Source organism: Gymnodraco acuticeps, unplaced genomic scaffold, assembly GCF_902827175.1.
Source record: "Gymnodraco acuticeps unplaced genomic scaffold, fGymAcu1.1, whole genome shotgun sequence".
In the NCBI taxonomy this organism is placed as follows: Eukaryota; Metazoa; Chordata; class Actinopteri; order Perciformes; family Bathydraconidae; genus Gymnodraco; species Gymnodraco acuticeps.
The window spans coordinates 475,173-491,669 of record NW_022990722.1 but is presented as its reverse complement, the minus strand read 5'-3'; the positions used below and the strand labels follow the sequence as shown (position 1 = coordinate 491,669).

General features: G+C 39.1%; 1 protein-coding gene across 1 annotated transcript in view; it reads right to left on the bottom strand.

Annotated features, from left to right (window-relative positions):
• LOC117556379 (brain-enriched guanylate kinase-associated protein) overlaps nucleotides 1–16,497 on the bottom strand; it is a 37,277-nt gene that overhangs the window by 5,335 nt on the left and 15,445 nt on the right. The window contains exons 4-6 of the mRNA XM_034231682.1: nucleotides 16,112–16,178; nucleotides 4,293–4,400; nucleotides 2,380–2,463 (exon numbers count right to left, since the gene is read on the bottom strand). Of these exons, the coding sequence (XP_034087573.1) occupies nucleotides 2,380–2,463; nucleotides 4,293–4,400; nucleotides 16,112–16,178 (259 nt within the window). The remainder of the gene's footprint in view (nucleotides 1–2,379; nucleotides 2,464–4,292; nucleotides 4,401–16,111; nucleotides 16,179–16,497) is intronic.

Genomic DNA, 16,497 nt, shown 5'->3' with positions numbered 1-16,497 from the left:
TTTTCTCCTTTCATCTTCCTCCTTTTGCTCACTGCCTTCACAACTGAAAGGCCCTCATTCCCTCTCTCTCTCTCTCTCGTTCTGTCTTTCTTCTGTCTACCATCAAACACATATCAGTTCCACAGGGACCGGCTTAGATTCAAATTAAACCAATGCTCCGGGTCTCCAGCTGGGAATTAAATGAAAAAAAGATAAAATACTGACTTGGCTTTGTTAAGAAATAGAAGCTCGCCGCGGCATAAAATAGCCTGCATCTTTTAAGTCTGAGCTATTTTTAGCAGCCACTGCCTCTCTCAGAGGGAATACAGATGGAAAATAGGTGAGGCTGTGGGGGGAAGCACAAAATGATATACAGTGTGAAAAGATGAAAGATTAACTTATTAGCCACTAGCCATTCTGTGGAAGCTATTTCTTCAAAATGCTTCACATTTTGACGAGATCTTACATTTCCAGGGGTAAATTATTTTTGTGGAAGTGATAGTTTATAATACCAGAAAACAGTCTTTTTAAAACGAGAAGTGTCAGTTGTAAGCAATTAAGCACAACCTCTCCCTTTTTCAGAGCCTCTCCTTAGCAGTGAATGCTTGCAAATAACACTTAGGCAATAGGTCCAATGGGTCTGTAATGTGTTTAGCATTTACTGTTAGCCAATATTGGTCGCTTGTGACCACTGTGCCCGTTTTCTGCAATAGATACATAGACTTCCTCTACCATTTACCTCCATCTTGCCTTCTTGTCTACCACTATGTATATTTAAAATAGAATGATAAGAAAAACAGAAACCATATTTGTACAGGTTTATGAAGTAGAATCCCCTTTCATATACTGTATACGTGTATCCTCACAAATGATAACTGATGCATATATAATGATTTAAAAATGTTTGATATGTATGCTGTGCTTCAATCTCTTATCAGCTCTGTTGGAGAGTATCACTTTATTCCTTTGTGCATCAGGTGTTGTCTAAGGCCAAATTTCCTTTCATTCATTCATTATGCACAGCGGGCTGCAAACAGATGGCTCTTCAGACAGCAGACTTCCATCAGGCTGAAGAGGAGCACTGTGTCTCCGTCTTCTCTGTGAAAACACTCACCAAGGCTTCTATAGGGAGACTGCACAAGTTCTCTCCATTACAGAAATAATGCATCAAGAACAAATTATAACACACTTAATATATGTACAGGATAATTTCAGTGATGGATGATGTCGTTTTATCACAAGGCTCAGAGCTATAGCCAGTCATTATTAATACTGTGGCAATAGTCAAAAGTCCTCCCAAATACCTCGGTAAAATTAGTGTCATGTTGTTGATAATGGTTTAGATATATTTTTGGTTAATCCTATTTTCCAACATTAGTTTTAAAATGTTGGGGGGTGTACCTACTAAAATGTGTCTGTGGTGATCTGATCAACTGGTTTGTTTATTTATTCTTTGATTAAATATTTCCTAATCTGGCAAACAATTAACGGATTGTCTTGAATTCATATGAGGCTTAATGCTTATATTCCTTAAAGTTCCATGACAACATCCATCCATCCATCCATCCATCCATCCATCCATCCATCTTCTCCCGCTTATCCGTGGTCGGGTCGCGGGGGTAGCAGTTCAGAGAGCCCCAAACTTTATTTTCCCTGGCCACATCAACCAGCTCTGACTGGGGGATCCCAAGGCGCTCCCAGGCCAGTGAAGAGATATAATCCCTCCACCTTGTCCTAGGTCTACCCTTGGTCTCTTCCCAGCTGGACGTGCCTGGGGAGGCGCCCAGGTGGCATCCTTACTAGGTGCCCGAACCACCTCAACTGGCTCCTTTCTACGCGAAGGAGGAGCGGTTCAACTCCGAGTCCCTCCCGGATGACTAAACTTCTCACCTTATCCCTAAGGGAGACGCCAGCCACCCTGTGGAGAAAACCCATCTTGGCCGCTTGTATCCGCGATCTTGTTCCCATAGGTGAGGGTAGGAACGAAAATGGCCCGGCCTTTTGGCTCAGCTCTCTTTTCGTCACAATGGTGCGGTAAAGCGACTGCAGTGCCGCTCCCGCTACTCAGATTCTCCGGCCCATCTCACGCTCCATTGTTCCCTCACTCGAGAAAAAGGTAAGGACTCATTCCCTACTTGGAGAAACGTTTTAACTCCCCCCATGTTATTTCAAGACGTAGCACTCCCATATTAAATACAGATGCTATGACCTTAGTGTTTGAGCTGCTTAATATAGACCAAGACACAAATAAATAAGTATTATTTAAAATGTTACTCAACCAAATGTAAAATCTTGGCAATGAAAGCCTAAATGGTTAAAAAAACGAATTTCAATTCCCAAACAGTTCCGCTTTTTATTGCAGAACAGATTGAGTGGACACTTTGATGCAGTGGCGCTCACCTCAGACATCTTGTGAGCGCGGTAGTGAGACTTGGAGCACTGCAGCAGCTGGGCGGCCAGGTTGCAGTCCTTCCTGTACAGATCCTGGAAGACGCAGACAGATTATATAATCACCAAATGATGCCTTAAAAATCTTTATCATTATGGTTGCCGGATGGTTCAATAAGCTTTTGGGGGAATTGTATAAGAGATTACAGCCAGGAGCATTATGGTAATTAACCGTGATACAATTACAACAGCAAATCTAAAAATAAATGTATCAATTTACTATTAATGATGTATTCATACATTAATAATGGGTAAGGGGGAAACAAGACAAGAACCCTGGAATGTATGGTTTTAATTCTGACACAATATAGCAAAGCGTATAATATGCAGCAGACATAATGGGCTGTATTCCATTGAAAAATAGGACATGTAGCCCGCTGGATTAGCCAATTTACTGATTTAGTGAACCGTCGAATCAAAGGAAGAAAATCATCCATTAGAGCTGGTGGAGCTTAATTAGTGAGCTGGTATTTTTCACCTTGGCTTTATTATTTCACTAGGTTGACATCAGGGGATTACAGGATCTTATTAACTCCACTGAACTTTTTCATTTGTAATATATCTGCCCAATTCAGTCGAATTTTATAATGCATTCACTTATCTGCAGGCTCCAGCCTAGGAAGATAGAGCAGCATTATTTATTCTCTATAGTTTCTCTCTATTATGGATGGTTGTCAGATATTTACTTAAATGTTAGATCAGAGCGAGGATGATCCATTGGTGGATGATGCTCGGTTGAATTGTTTTCAGTTTTTCTGAATGAAAGCTGTGTGGGTGGTTAGCTGTTTGGCTCTCTTTCTATTCTACTCCCTCCTCTCTGAAATCCTTCCTCCTTTAAAGGTCACTTCTTGGTGCAGTGTAGCTCCCCGGTGCCTCCATCACACCCCGGCCCTGACAATACCTCCCCGAACATCAGAGCCTCCTCTCTGTCAGTTTCAACTCCCAAACCAGTTAACAGTGACTGCTTTTTGTGTGCCACCAGGGGACGTATGGTGTAGAGTATTTGCTGTGTAGATGCAAAATAATCCTTTGAGATGTTAGTTAGTGTTGTTTTAGGAAACGTGAGTTGAGTTTCTGTTGTTTTTTATCATGTCAGGCATGTCACATTAGAAATGTGATTTGTTTTATTTCATGGCATACGCAGTTAATTTAAAGCATGCTCTCTTGAGAAAATGCCTTCCCTGCTGCTGTCTCTGATGCGACAAATTCTGAATGAACCTTGACTCAAATCAATCTGGACCAATGCGGGGGGATTGTCAAAAGACTATATAGCTCAGAAATTCTAAAAACTGCCATATACCATAGTGAGAAATCTAACCTGACCAAGAGCCCCTAGTAGAAATAGCACTTAAATCACTTCAAAGAAAATGAGGTACCAGATAGCCAGATGCCCCAGAGCTCAGATCCACAGCACCGGCTCCAAACTCAGCAGCCCGAGGGTGCCAATTGATTTCAGTATAATCACTATAAAACACCCAGTAGCTTATAGTTAATTCCTGCTGTGGCTCCTTGAAGCACACATACTTGCAGGAAGACAGTGGATAAGAGACATTGTGGGTTAGCGGGGAAGGCTGCCAAAGTGTTTCCATCAGGAGAAACAGCTTTTGGAAGAGTTCTCAGAGTTGAAGAAGTGCTATAAAGGCACTAAAGACCGGCAAAGGACAGCAACCGCCCTTTAAGGTCCTTAATGCCTCTGGCTGCTGCTGAATTTGTGGGCTTGAAGGTGAAATATATTTTGGTCATGTCCTCAACTGAAGTCACACAAAAGGTTCAGGTTTTGTACAAGTGAGCGTTCAGGCACAACACTGACAGAGATGTCAGCAGGAGCCAATATAACATGATGTACTGAAGCTCTCTGTACTCACGTTGTCCTCTCTGAGTTTATTGATGGTGATCTTCGCCTCCATGAGGTGGTTGTTGAGGAGGATGATTTCCCTGCTGAGGGCTCTCTTTTCCTCTTCATGGTGCTGGGACTGCAGTGTAAGAGAAAAAGGGTGGAAAAGAGGAGAAAAAAGGTTAGAAATAGACAGAGAAGATGATAAGAAGGGGCTTACAAGTTGAGTGTTGAGATAGCGGGAGAAAGATGAGGGAGCCAAAGTTGGAGGAGCATTAGAAAAAAAAATTGATGATGGAAGAGGAGAAGAGAAATGAGAGCAAGAGGGCCGTGAGTCACTATCAGGCGGAAGCCGATACCAGCAGCAGGTCTTAATTAAAAGAAGATTACACTTGCCAGTGCTCATATCATATCAATTACTCTGGGAGAAAGAGAACAAGAGGGGGAGAGAAAAAGGAGAAGAACAAATAAAGGATAGACACATTACACATTACTTTTACTTTTAAAATTCCAAATGACCCTGGTGAAGTGACATTTCATCCCTAGTGCCAGCGTAGCCTGTCGATGATGTCTTCTGGTTTTCTGGTCTGTCTTTCTGTTGGCCCATTTTAATCTCCACTACTGTTTGTTATCTGGCCCGGACATTCATGGTGCCCTGGAGATTATTCCTAATGATCCTGGTGCAAGTTTCATCTAGCATCATCATGCTAAAGGACCTAGCCTTTACAGTGACATGTTTAAATACTTCAATATTAAAAAGGTATTTATTGTTCTCATACCACCTCTTTTCACCCTCTGTCTGAAACCAGAGCTCAGTCTACTCTGATTGGTTAGCTGGCCAACTATTTTGTGATCGGTCTATAATGTACATGTGTTACATAGTGATGTCACTATGTTACATACGTAAACAAAGGAGTCCGATTGAGGCGTTTCAGGCAGGGAGCGTATGAGAGAGAAACTCCCCCTGGGGTGAACTTTGTGATTTTAGCTTTTGCTGACCATTTACTTAAACAAAAACCTATACAAACACACCAAACGAAAGAGAAAACCCCAAAAAGCATAATAGGGCCTCTTTAATCCATAATGAACACACTGTCAGGGCCTCAGCTGAGATCCATGTTCCCTAGGAGATAAACTATTTTTATTTCAACAAGTCCTCCTACTCATACGACCAAATAGGTCGATTGTTCAAGCGCTTATTACGACCTATAATCACGTTTGAAAGTTTTCGACCTCTAGTGCTCCCGTTGACTGCAAACACTCCGGTGGGTCTTATATTAAAAAATAACTCTCTCTGGAAAATCCTAAATTGTAGGATAGTTTGGCCATTAAAATGCTTTTTGATTACATTTCTAGCGAGAAGTGTATATTGCACTTTTAAAATCTACATCCAGTGGATGTGTAGGATTTATAGTTTGATAGATATTACGAAGATTATTTGAGGTCTCGCTAGGAGAACGTGAACGTCTTTCCCCCTATTAATTTCTATTGACGGCAGCGTCCATGTAAAGTTAGCGTCAACCCTCACCGGGTGAAAATAGTATTTCCGGTCTCGAAGTTTTCATAATAAAACCGTATTCCCCTCACTGTCAAATGATTTTACAGTGATATCTGCTGTACTCATCCACTAAAAAACATCCGTTTATCCTTGTTAATTACATGACATTAATTGGTTTAAATTGTGTACACTGCTTTTGTGTTTTCCCCATAGGTTTTTCCCTTTTGATTTTGAGACAAATTTATTTTTTCAGAGGTTTTGAACTACATCAAACTACTCATAATCCTCAGCTATCGTTGAAGCTCGGTGATTGGATGTTTTAGCCGCAATGCAGGTTGGGATATGGTGTTTATGCGATGTGAAATCCGAAAACATTTAAAAAAAATAAGAATAATTCTTTATTCCGCGTGTTCTTGCTTTTCTCTTTGGAAGTCATCACATAACGGCATTGTAATACACGGTTCGGCTGCATTACATATTACATATCTGCTGTAGTTCTTTATTTATAGAGCCCTGATTAGAAGACTTCTGGACAAACTGGTAGAAATGCCGCCGAAACTGAATATGTGACGTGGATCATAAATATATCAGCAATTAAACAACATCTTCAATTTCTCTTCACACAATATGTCTCCTTGCAGTATCAATAGTAATTCGGTTGACTTTTATATTTGAACCAATTGGTAGATAGGCTGTATTTACACCATAACGGTGCAGAGCTGATAGAAAGGGACTTGTAGTTTTTAAAGATAATACTAATTTTAGAATAGTCAGGGATTTTGGGGGATGGGAGACACATCTATGGAATCAGAATTTCAATAGCTTACCATTCAATTACGGATATACCTTTCTGTCTATGACGTTTTACAAATCAGATATTAATGTGTTGAACTACAATATGTGAAATAATATAGCAATATCCTGTAAAATTATGTGAAAACATGAATAAAACTACACATCTTCAGATGTTATACATACATAAGTGTCTAACTAATAATACAAATAAATCCATCATAAACTAAACTGGAAATTATACTGGAAAGTATCATTTATTGTGTTAACACTGTAAACTTGACAGTTTTTTTTAACCCCTAGTGGTTAAAGGACGTTATTGCATTTTTTTTGTTGAATATGTTATATTTGATGAAAACATTTAAATATTAACCCTCCTGTTGTCTTCGGGTCAAATCTGACTGATTTACTACTTTCATCAATCATAACTTTTTTGTTTTACATTCAATTACAAACCTCTTAAGCCCCACGGTCCCGTATCCGGGGCCGAAATCGCGTCATTTGCAGGAAACAACGTCTAAGGAACCTTCATATTTAATATCCATTTAACGGAAAAAAACTCATTTAACTGATCTTTTTCATTTGATTTATTTTTAAAAACTCAAATTTGCTTACACTGACCCTCTGAATTAGCCCCGAGCGAAAAATGCTAACCTATTACTGCACCAAAAATCACTCCTAGCACCCTTATTACTTATCCTAGGTGCACATCCAACTCATCGTTTATGATCGTAAGGAGACACAGAATCTATTGGTACCCACCTCAACACTCAAAGATTACAAATTCGCGGAGAAAATAACAAAAACCTACATCAAAACATGCTAGGTAGCCAAAAACGCTAACATGGCTTACCTTGTCTTTGTCTGGTCAAAACTGGTCTTCAATGGCATTAAAACGATAACAACGATGCTGTAGTTAATCCATAGGTTAATATCCAATGTGACTGTGTCCCCTTTGAAATGTTCTGATAATCCATAAACAATAAAACTGCTTTTCCGTTTCAAGATATCAGATCAGGGATATTCCTACGCTCTGCAGCAGGCTTGCATGCGCAAATATACAACCTTTTTTTCTTTGACATCAGAGTCTATGGGACGATTTCCCTTCGATTCTATTGGCTCTAACGGTCAGGAAGAGATGTCACATGTCAAAATCGAAGAAGGGGGGCCAGAGATATGGAAAATCCACCCAAATGGCCCCAGAAGAGGTATTTTTAGCTAAATCTGTCTAAAAAGGTCAAATATCACTTGTTTTGCATCAATCTTGATACAGGGTACTTATTATCTGTTGTACTTTGGATTCCTAAAGCTTTTAGTCTACTAACCCATCATCCAAGGTTAGTTTTCACTATAAGTACAACATATTTATTGGACGGACACTATAATTTACAGTTTTTTACCATGTTCAATCTGTATTTTCTTTAAAATAAAAAACATCTATATTGATTCTGACTTTTCTACATCCAACTCACAGGTTTATCATTACTTTGATAAAAAAGATTATTAATTTAACCCTTTTAGAAGGGAAGATATGGTCATTTGTTCTGGGAATGTCATTTTCAAGCCTGAAACCTGAAAAACAGGCTTAGGGCCTAACAGGTTTTAAGACATTTGAACATATACAATTGCTGATCACCACTTTCATTGAATTTTGGATGATTTAGTCAACTTTGTAACACCCATGGTGTTCCCGGTGACCGCCATAAAGAAATGGAATTAGTAACCATCCGGATCAGATAAAACACTCAGATAAAAAAACACACACACACAGCTGTTAGATGATACAGCTCTAGGCACTCGCCTGGCCTTCCATCGTTCTCTCCTCTAATCTCTCGATGGCAGTGATTGTGATTGAGGTGCAGACCCAATCTAATAGGTGGAAATTAATGTCAGTTTAAGCGAAAGGCCAGGATTGATATTCAAATCCAATTCTGCAAGGATCTCATTAATCAGCTAACGAGACACGCAGCTTCCTGGGACTCTCTCTCCAGCTCATTACTCTGGATTGCTATCCGTGTTTTCTGGAGCTGACCGTGCGTACGACCACATTAGTGCACTTTAATGCTCAGATATGTAATTTCTCCATGCTCGGTCTTTTACATTACATGTCATTTGTTAGGCGCTTTTATCCAAAGTGACTTACATACAATCAGTACTGTGGGCAATCCCCACAGGAGCAATTTGGGGTGAAGGGTCTTGCCCAGGGACACAACGACATGCTGACTGCAGTGGGACTCGACTTGCTATCCCCTGATTTGAAGTCCAGCACACTATCCACTGAGCCACAGCCTCCGTCTTTGTTACAAAATGATTTATTGGATGATTTCTCACTCATATGCTTGTACTGTAATACTTTGGTCTTATGCAAAGGATAATACAAGAGTGAAATATAAGAAAACAATTCTTATATTACAGTATTAAGGCAAAACTGTGGTGCACATTTGAAGTAAAATAGTCTACTTTGAAGCCAGACATCATTTTTCAACAGACTTTGAAAACTTTTTGGTAATCTCTTAGATCTTCCAACATGCTGATGCTCCACTTGCCGTGATTACAGGCAGTCTTTGAAACAGAGTCTACCTATAGATTAAAAAAGGACACAGAGAGCAATCTTGATTGGCTTAATTTGATGAACATGATATTGTACTGTACTTTGGAGAGTGGGAGGACAAGTAATTTTAATTACAGCGTTATGGCCAGCGGAAGAATCACAGCTGTGCACGCTGAATTTTGTTATCTCCTCCAGTCACACTGAGTTAGATACATAGGCTGTCACCAAAGACTGTGTTATCAGTTGGTGCCACACATATAGGAGCACAGCAACACGATAAATTAATATGCAAATGTGGATCATATCTTAAGGAGATTGACCCAGTGGAGGAGGAGGAGAGGGGTGTTATATCCAAACACAAGACAGTTTGGGGCTCACTTCACCTCCTCTTTGTCTTTCGATCAATGAAAGCAAGTTTCTTCTCATTCCTCAGCAATTACATGATGTTGAAGACAAATATACTGACTCAGCAAACCAATGAGACAGTTCTCTGCTCTATATTGCAGACAAGAAAATAGAGCTTTTTTCAATAATTGATCAGGAAGATTTCTTGAATTGAGTGCACACATTGTATAAAAACCCCACCTTCCCCCAATTTGTTTTACATATTCTGCTGGAGATTCTCTCTCTCTTCACTGGACAACAAATGAAGCCTAAATCCCTTGAGATGCAATTACTGAAGACTGCGGCTCATGCAGGCGAGCAGAAAACTCCACTTCAGTTAAACGCAATCCTATTTTGTGGGGGGAAAACAAAGAAACAAATGATATTTTCTAAACTCATTAGAGAGGATCTTCAAATGGAGATACCAAAGATCAGATACATTCCTGAACAAAGCAGAATATAAATATTGTGGGTAAAGCTTTTTTCAGAAACCAGGGAAACACTCAGTTGACACCATAGAGGCAAAAGAGATGGACTCTGAAAATAGTTAACTTTTACAAATCAATAAACCTTTCTCATGTCCAAATATTTCCTGCTTGCAACTACATTATGTTATAAAAAAGTAAACGTAACTGACTAGGGATGAATTTAAAGTCGACTCCTAGAAATGCCATGTCCCTGCATGTTTATAACGTGTGCAGAAACACTGTTATGTAATGAAAAAATACAGTATATGTCACATGCATGGTAACAACAAGTCATTTAATTAGTCCCAATGGTTTTGCACTATAATTAATGTTCACATCTGCTAATTATTCCCTGCTTTTCTGCTGCAGAGAGAAACTATTTTTTGTATGTGCATCACATCTGCATGCGGTCACTATGGTGATACTCTCCTTTGTGTATTTTGGTCTTTTTATTTAAGAGTGTAGTGTAATTGTTGCAGCGGTGGCCTCAGTGTAGAACAGAGAGAAATAAAACACATTCATACTAAAAGAGAGGCTTCATCACATGTTCCTCACTCAGCAACAAGGATATGATCCCTCCAACACCTTTCACACAGGTAAACATAAAACAAGACGTTATTTGCTATTTGGCCCATCTTAAGGAAATCTTTGAACACAACAGTAAAAGCTTCTCTGCCTCAGGTTGATATAGTCGGTTCACCATCCTTACTGTTCTTATTGAACCAAAGATATGAATTGTTCCTATAAATCTAGAGGTGTCTATATGCATTGCACAAGCATATACTTCACTGTTCAAGGGGCCAGCAGCACAAACAATTAATGGCGTAATGTATTCATGTGACATTAACTATGCAGCTTAAATGCATCGATCCTGAATCAAATTGTATTGAGTTTATTCATAGAGGCTTGGCCAAAAGAGCACCGATCAGAAACCCCAGAGATTAGACTGAGCCTCTAATAAACACAAAGAAAATTGTGAGGACAGTCGATAGATTCATATTCCTCAATAGAAATATTCTTCATGCAGCCCTTTGGGGGATGCTTCGAATAGCAACCCTTAATCATTTCTCATTATTGATTGTTTTATTGTTCTATGCATGTCATCCTCTCTCTTCATCGTGAGTTGTACCATACAATAAAGGGTAAAAAATACTCAAGTAATTAAAAGATATACATGTTTATAACTGGCTAAAAATAAACCATTTACAATAACACTTCAAGTCCCAACATTTATAATTTTTGGAAAGTTTAGAAAACATATAACATATTAGTATCATTAAAGAACATATAAGTGTAATGCAGTTGCCTTCAACTGAATGAATACACAATCATTTCTTTATTGATTTATTATATTAATCCATATTGGCAAAGTAACTAAATGTGTCATTTAAGTAAAGTATAGTAATGTAAAGTACATTACTAAATGGTTACAAGTCTTCATTATTTTTTCGAATGATTATTGTTGCATCTGTTTCTGCTTGAGACCAGAGGATCTCTAATATGATCAATAATTGCTAAAGTTCTGCTTCTTCAGATGTTTTATTATATTATAACGGAGATTAGCCTTATTAGCAGGGCAGTCGTTGAGTGGGACATTGGATTCCTGCCAGATTCTGGGCGGCTGTTAGTCAGCTGACCCTGCCAAAGACTCACCGGAGAAACAATGTCTTCCAGCACCTCGGACAGCTCCTCCAGCACTACAGTCCCACATCTAGTGGCAGAATCGCATCCCATATCATAAACAAAAGCCTATTATACAACTTCAAGTATAAGTAGGAGTTTTATTACTTGTACTTTATTACCGTCTGGTCTTCAAAATGTCATCTATTTAAATGCAGTGTGTCTACTTTGGCCAACAGAGACGAAAAGGCTACAGTACCTGATTAACAATTGTTTAAATATGTCCTTTCAACTTCAGCAGCACTGTCTGAGAAGTGGCACAAAGTTTAATCTAAACTATTTTAAAACTGTCTCACAGGCACCAAGCTGTAGCTAGTCTGTCACTGACATTGCCAAAAATACATTAAAGCAATACGTTTTCTTGTAGTCCTAATATTCCGTCTACACAAACAGCTTCATCTGCAGCACCGTTTATCTACTGATAAAAAAGCGTCAAGTTACTACAATGTCATCTCGACGTGCGTCCATCACTTCTTCCAGGTGTTAATCTCATGCTCTGCTTTCTAGGAAATAGTTTCATTCTTCGCTGTTTTCCAGTGACCTTGTCAGTTCAGGGCTTTCAGAAATTATTTAATGACATGTCTGATTTCATTTGAGCTCCCCTCGTCACTGTCTGCCTGCCTGTCTTCTACAAAGGAACATATGTTCCCCTTGAAATGCCATCGCATGACATGACACCAAAATAAGTGGCAATCCCAATTAGCCTGCCTCAGAAAAACGATTCATATACTGTCTTCTGCCATGGAGACCGATTTGCTCGCTGTGAGACAGACAATCACTTTGAAGGCCAACCGTTTTCAAAATCATTTTCACATGACTTGAATACAATGATGTGTGTGTGTGTGTGTGTGTGTGTGTGTGTGTGTGTGTGTGTGTGTGTGTGTGTGTGTGTGTGTGTGAGAGAGTGAAACAGCCTGTCCTCCTCCATAAAACGACCAAATAGGTAGATTGTTCAGCAGCTTATTACGACCTATAGTCACGTTTTAAAGTTTAGCACCTCTAGTGGTCGTGTAAGAAACAACAATTTGCGGCATATGGGCTGATGCTCCCGTTGATTGCAAACGCTCCGGAGGGTCGTATATTCACAAATAACCCTCTCTGGAAAATCCTAAATTGGAGAATAGTTTGGCCATAAAAATGCTTTTTGATGATTGTACTTTTAGAATCCAGGTCCAGTGGATGTGTAGGATCTATAGTTTGATAGAGATTACAAAGATGATTTGAGGTCTCGCCAGGAGAACGTGTATACAGTATACGTCTTTCCCCTATTCATTTCTATTGACGGCAGCGTCCATGTAAAGTTGGCGTCAACCCTCACGGGGTGAACACAGTATTTACGGTCTCGAAGTTTGTGTGTGTGTGTGTGTTCTGTATAAGAGAAATTATCCATGATGGGAAGGCATTTTAGGCTATCATTGTGTATACGATATAAAAAGCAAGACAGATTACATTTCAGCATGACAGAGGCTGTTTCATGTCTGAGTAGATTTATGAAAATGATCACGCCTCACTGGTTTTTAACATGCAGAGAAATTCATCCAACAAATATCGACCGCAAGTCCAAATGTAGCCGTTCCGAATGGTGTCACCCTACATTACAAATGAATTTTGGTATCTTTATGCAATAATACATTGACAATAGGACACGTACCTGCTCTACCTTTTTACCCCCTAACGTTTTGCCTATTCCTAAAAATGTAAATGCTTATTAAACGTAGACTACTGTACATTGTTTGGTATGTGCATTTTATACATATTCAGACAGCATTCTGAAAATAACATATTGGTCTGAATACAAATGAATAGTTTTACTGGTGATTAGATTCAAAAGGCAAGGCCCATATTATATATGGACTTTGCTGAGCTAAACAAACTATCTCCTTGCAAATGCAAATACGTTTTGACAAATATATGAGTGGCAATGATCTTCTCATCCATCTATTAACATCAAGGTGAATAAGAAAATATACTGAAATGGAAAAATATTCCTCATTTGCCATTTTTGTTATAGAAATGGACAGGAGGGTACAGTAAAAGTCATCTGAAGCCTTTTTATACAACAATTCGCTGAAGCTTGCTATAAATATTCTAGCCACTTGCTGCTGGTTCAATACCTTCACTCAGTCCTCTTCCATTAGTGTGTGTGCCGGACAGACAAACCCTACGGATCAAACTTCTGATGAGATTAAAATCCTCTTGAATAAAGATACTGTATTTCATAAGAAAGGATTTTGGTGTAGAGCCGCCTCTTCTCCTGCTCTGATTCTGGCTGGTAAATAAGGGGTCCTCTCAACCTGATGTGATTGGACAGCTGCTGCTGCTGAGGTGACCAGATCGCAGTTAGCTGTAATAGTTTTAATAGAGGTTGCATGTCAGGTAAGACCAATTACTTTGGACATTGATTGCGCTCCCTGTTTCTGATCATGTAATTGCTTTGAGAGAGATGACAGAGGTTCTGCAGCTAAACAGGTGTTCAGGTCGATTATTGTGGATTTCTCATTTCTCAGTTCAGAGAGGGAGAGCTGAGAGAATAAAGGTCACCATCACTCTCACATTAACGGTTTGTGTTAGACTATAGTTTATCATTATATCATTTATTATGATCACTGTATTTCAGGATGTGAAGCTTGTGTGTTTATCGTCAATTTGTCTTCCTTGACATTAAACTTCGGTTTGGTCCTTTTCCAGGGACATTCCCTTTTAAAAGGGCCTAAGGCTTCTCAGCAAACACTCGTTTATACAATCTTTCATTTATGTTTGAGTGTGTGGCAGACCAGAGAATAATGTATGCATATTTTAGCAGCAACAGCAGCACATGGTCGCCCACTTGACCAGATGTGCGACCAGATGAGCCCCCTCAAAATATATTTAGTTTAGCCACTGAATGCATTCATTAAATTACAATCATTTGCAGTACATGCAAACTGTTAACTTCCAATATACTTCTCAGCAACAGCATCACCCCCCCGCCCCAACAAACGTCTGTCAGGTTAGGAATACTAGAATAACTTGTAGAAATCTACTGGTTAACTAGTGGTACCTCGCAAGTGCCTGAGGATATTCATCAATGCAAGTGCTGTCAGCTAAAGACATGGGCCATAACAAGAATCTGAAATACAATGCCATCAAAAAAGTCATGAAAAAAAAAAGTAATTTATAAAACAAAGTATCACATAGTATAACAGAATCATATTATATAGTATGCTTTCAAAAACAAACAAAAACGTATTGTGAAGTGTGCCATTAAACATGCCATTCTAGACAAGTTTAAAAAATAAATGCTATGCCATAAAAAATAAACCATAAAAAATGGTGTGATGTGTAGTGTTAAAATTGTCATAAAATTAGTGCTATATTATTTAAAAAAAGAAAGTGTTGAAATTTGTTTTAGGTATTATATTGGACAGACATTCACTGATCTTCTTACTAAATGTCAGCAGTCAGAGGACGGTTAGCTCACATCCGAGCGCTCGCTCTTTACCACAGGATTTCACTTAGGGACCGTCAATACATTACCGTTTGAAACACACAAAACCAATGTCATGTGACCCAGTGACTCCAAATGAACACAATATATATTTGCAACACAAGACAAATAGAACACTCGCCTCTTTTTACTTGATTTTAGTCTATTTTATGTTATTCATATGTTTTATAAATATGGTGCTTTTTTATTTTGTCAATCGTTTTCATGTCATGTGACCCAATGAATCAATGCAGCATTATTTTACTAATATATTTTAATGACATCAAATGAATGACACTTTGATAAAGGTAGGCTACATTTACAAATAATACAGGACAGAAAGGCAGCAAAAGAAGAAGACTGTGGTTGGAACGGAATATTTTGATATTTGAGGAACCTTGTCTCGCCGAGCCCACACCAGTGAGCCAGCTCACAGTGTCCCGCTCCTCGCAGCAGCGAGCCTCGCAACGTCCCGCCGAGTGTGTGTGTGTGTGTGTGTGTGTGTGTGTGTGTGTGTGTGTGTGTGTGTGTGTGTGTGTGTGTGTGTGTGTGTGTGTGTGTGTGTGTGTGTGTGTGTGTGTGTGTGTGTGTGTGTGTGAGGAAGTCCGCGGATTGGTCCAAACGTAACGGCTCCGTGGACGTAACGGCACGTCACTATACCCGAAATACGTCACTATATCCAAGAAGTAAACAATGGAAAAAGAGAAATCCCCAACGAGGCGTTCTGGGGCAGCATAGACAGGTATTTTCTGTGTTAGAGTTTTACTCGCTACAGGGTGTACTTTGAGGGTTAGTGACTCTGCAGACGGTTTACATGCAGAAAAAGCTACATAACACACAAGGGGACGGGTAATAACCATAAAGCATGACATGGGACCTTTAAATGTTTTTTTGCAACTGCTTTTTACAAACAAAGATGTGATTTTGGTTCATTTTGTGACTGATATGATGATTATAGCGTTGCAGATTTATAATACAAACAAAATACAAACACCCGGCATCAGTCACTTACCGTCCTGTGCATCTTGTCCTCCAAATCCTGGTTGATCCTCTGAAGAGCTGCATAGCTGCTCTGGATCCTGAAAGAATAGAGAACAATAACAACGTCTGTTTTAAATACAATCCACACACATGATGACTGAAGAGTATTGTACTGTTCACACAGCTCAATAATCTCCACTTTAGACAGAGACATACATAAATAACCACATCAGGGCACTGACAAAAAACCTCAGATGGGATTTAAAGGATATTTGAAGTACTGACTCAGATTTGGAGGTCACTCAAGATAAAATCTGCCAATCCAAAACAAAGTAAAAAGGTTTGATGATATATTTAAGCGCCACATCAGGAGATATTAAGAAAAATATGTTTATATATAAATATGTTAAGGTAGGA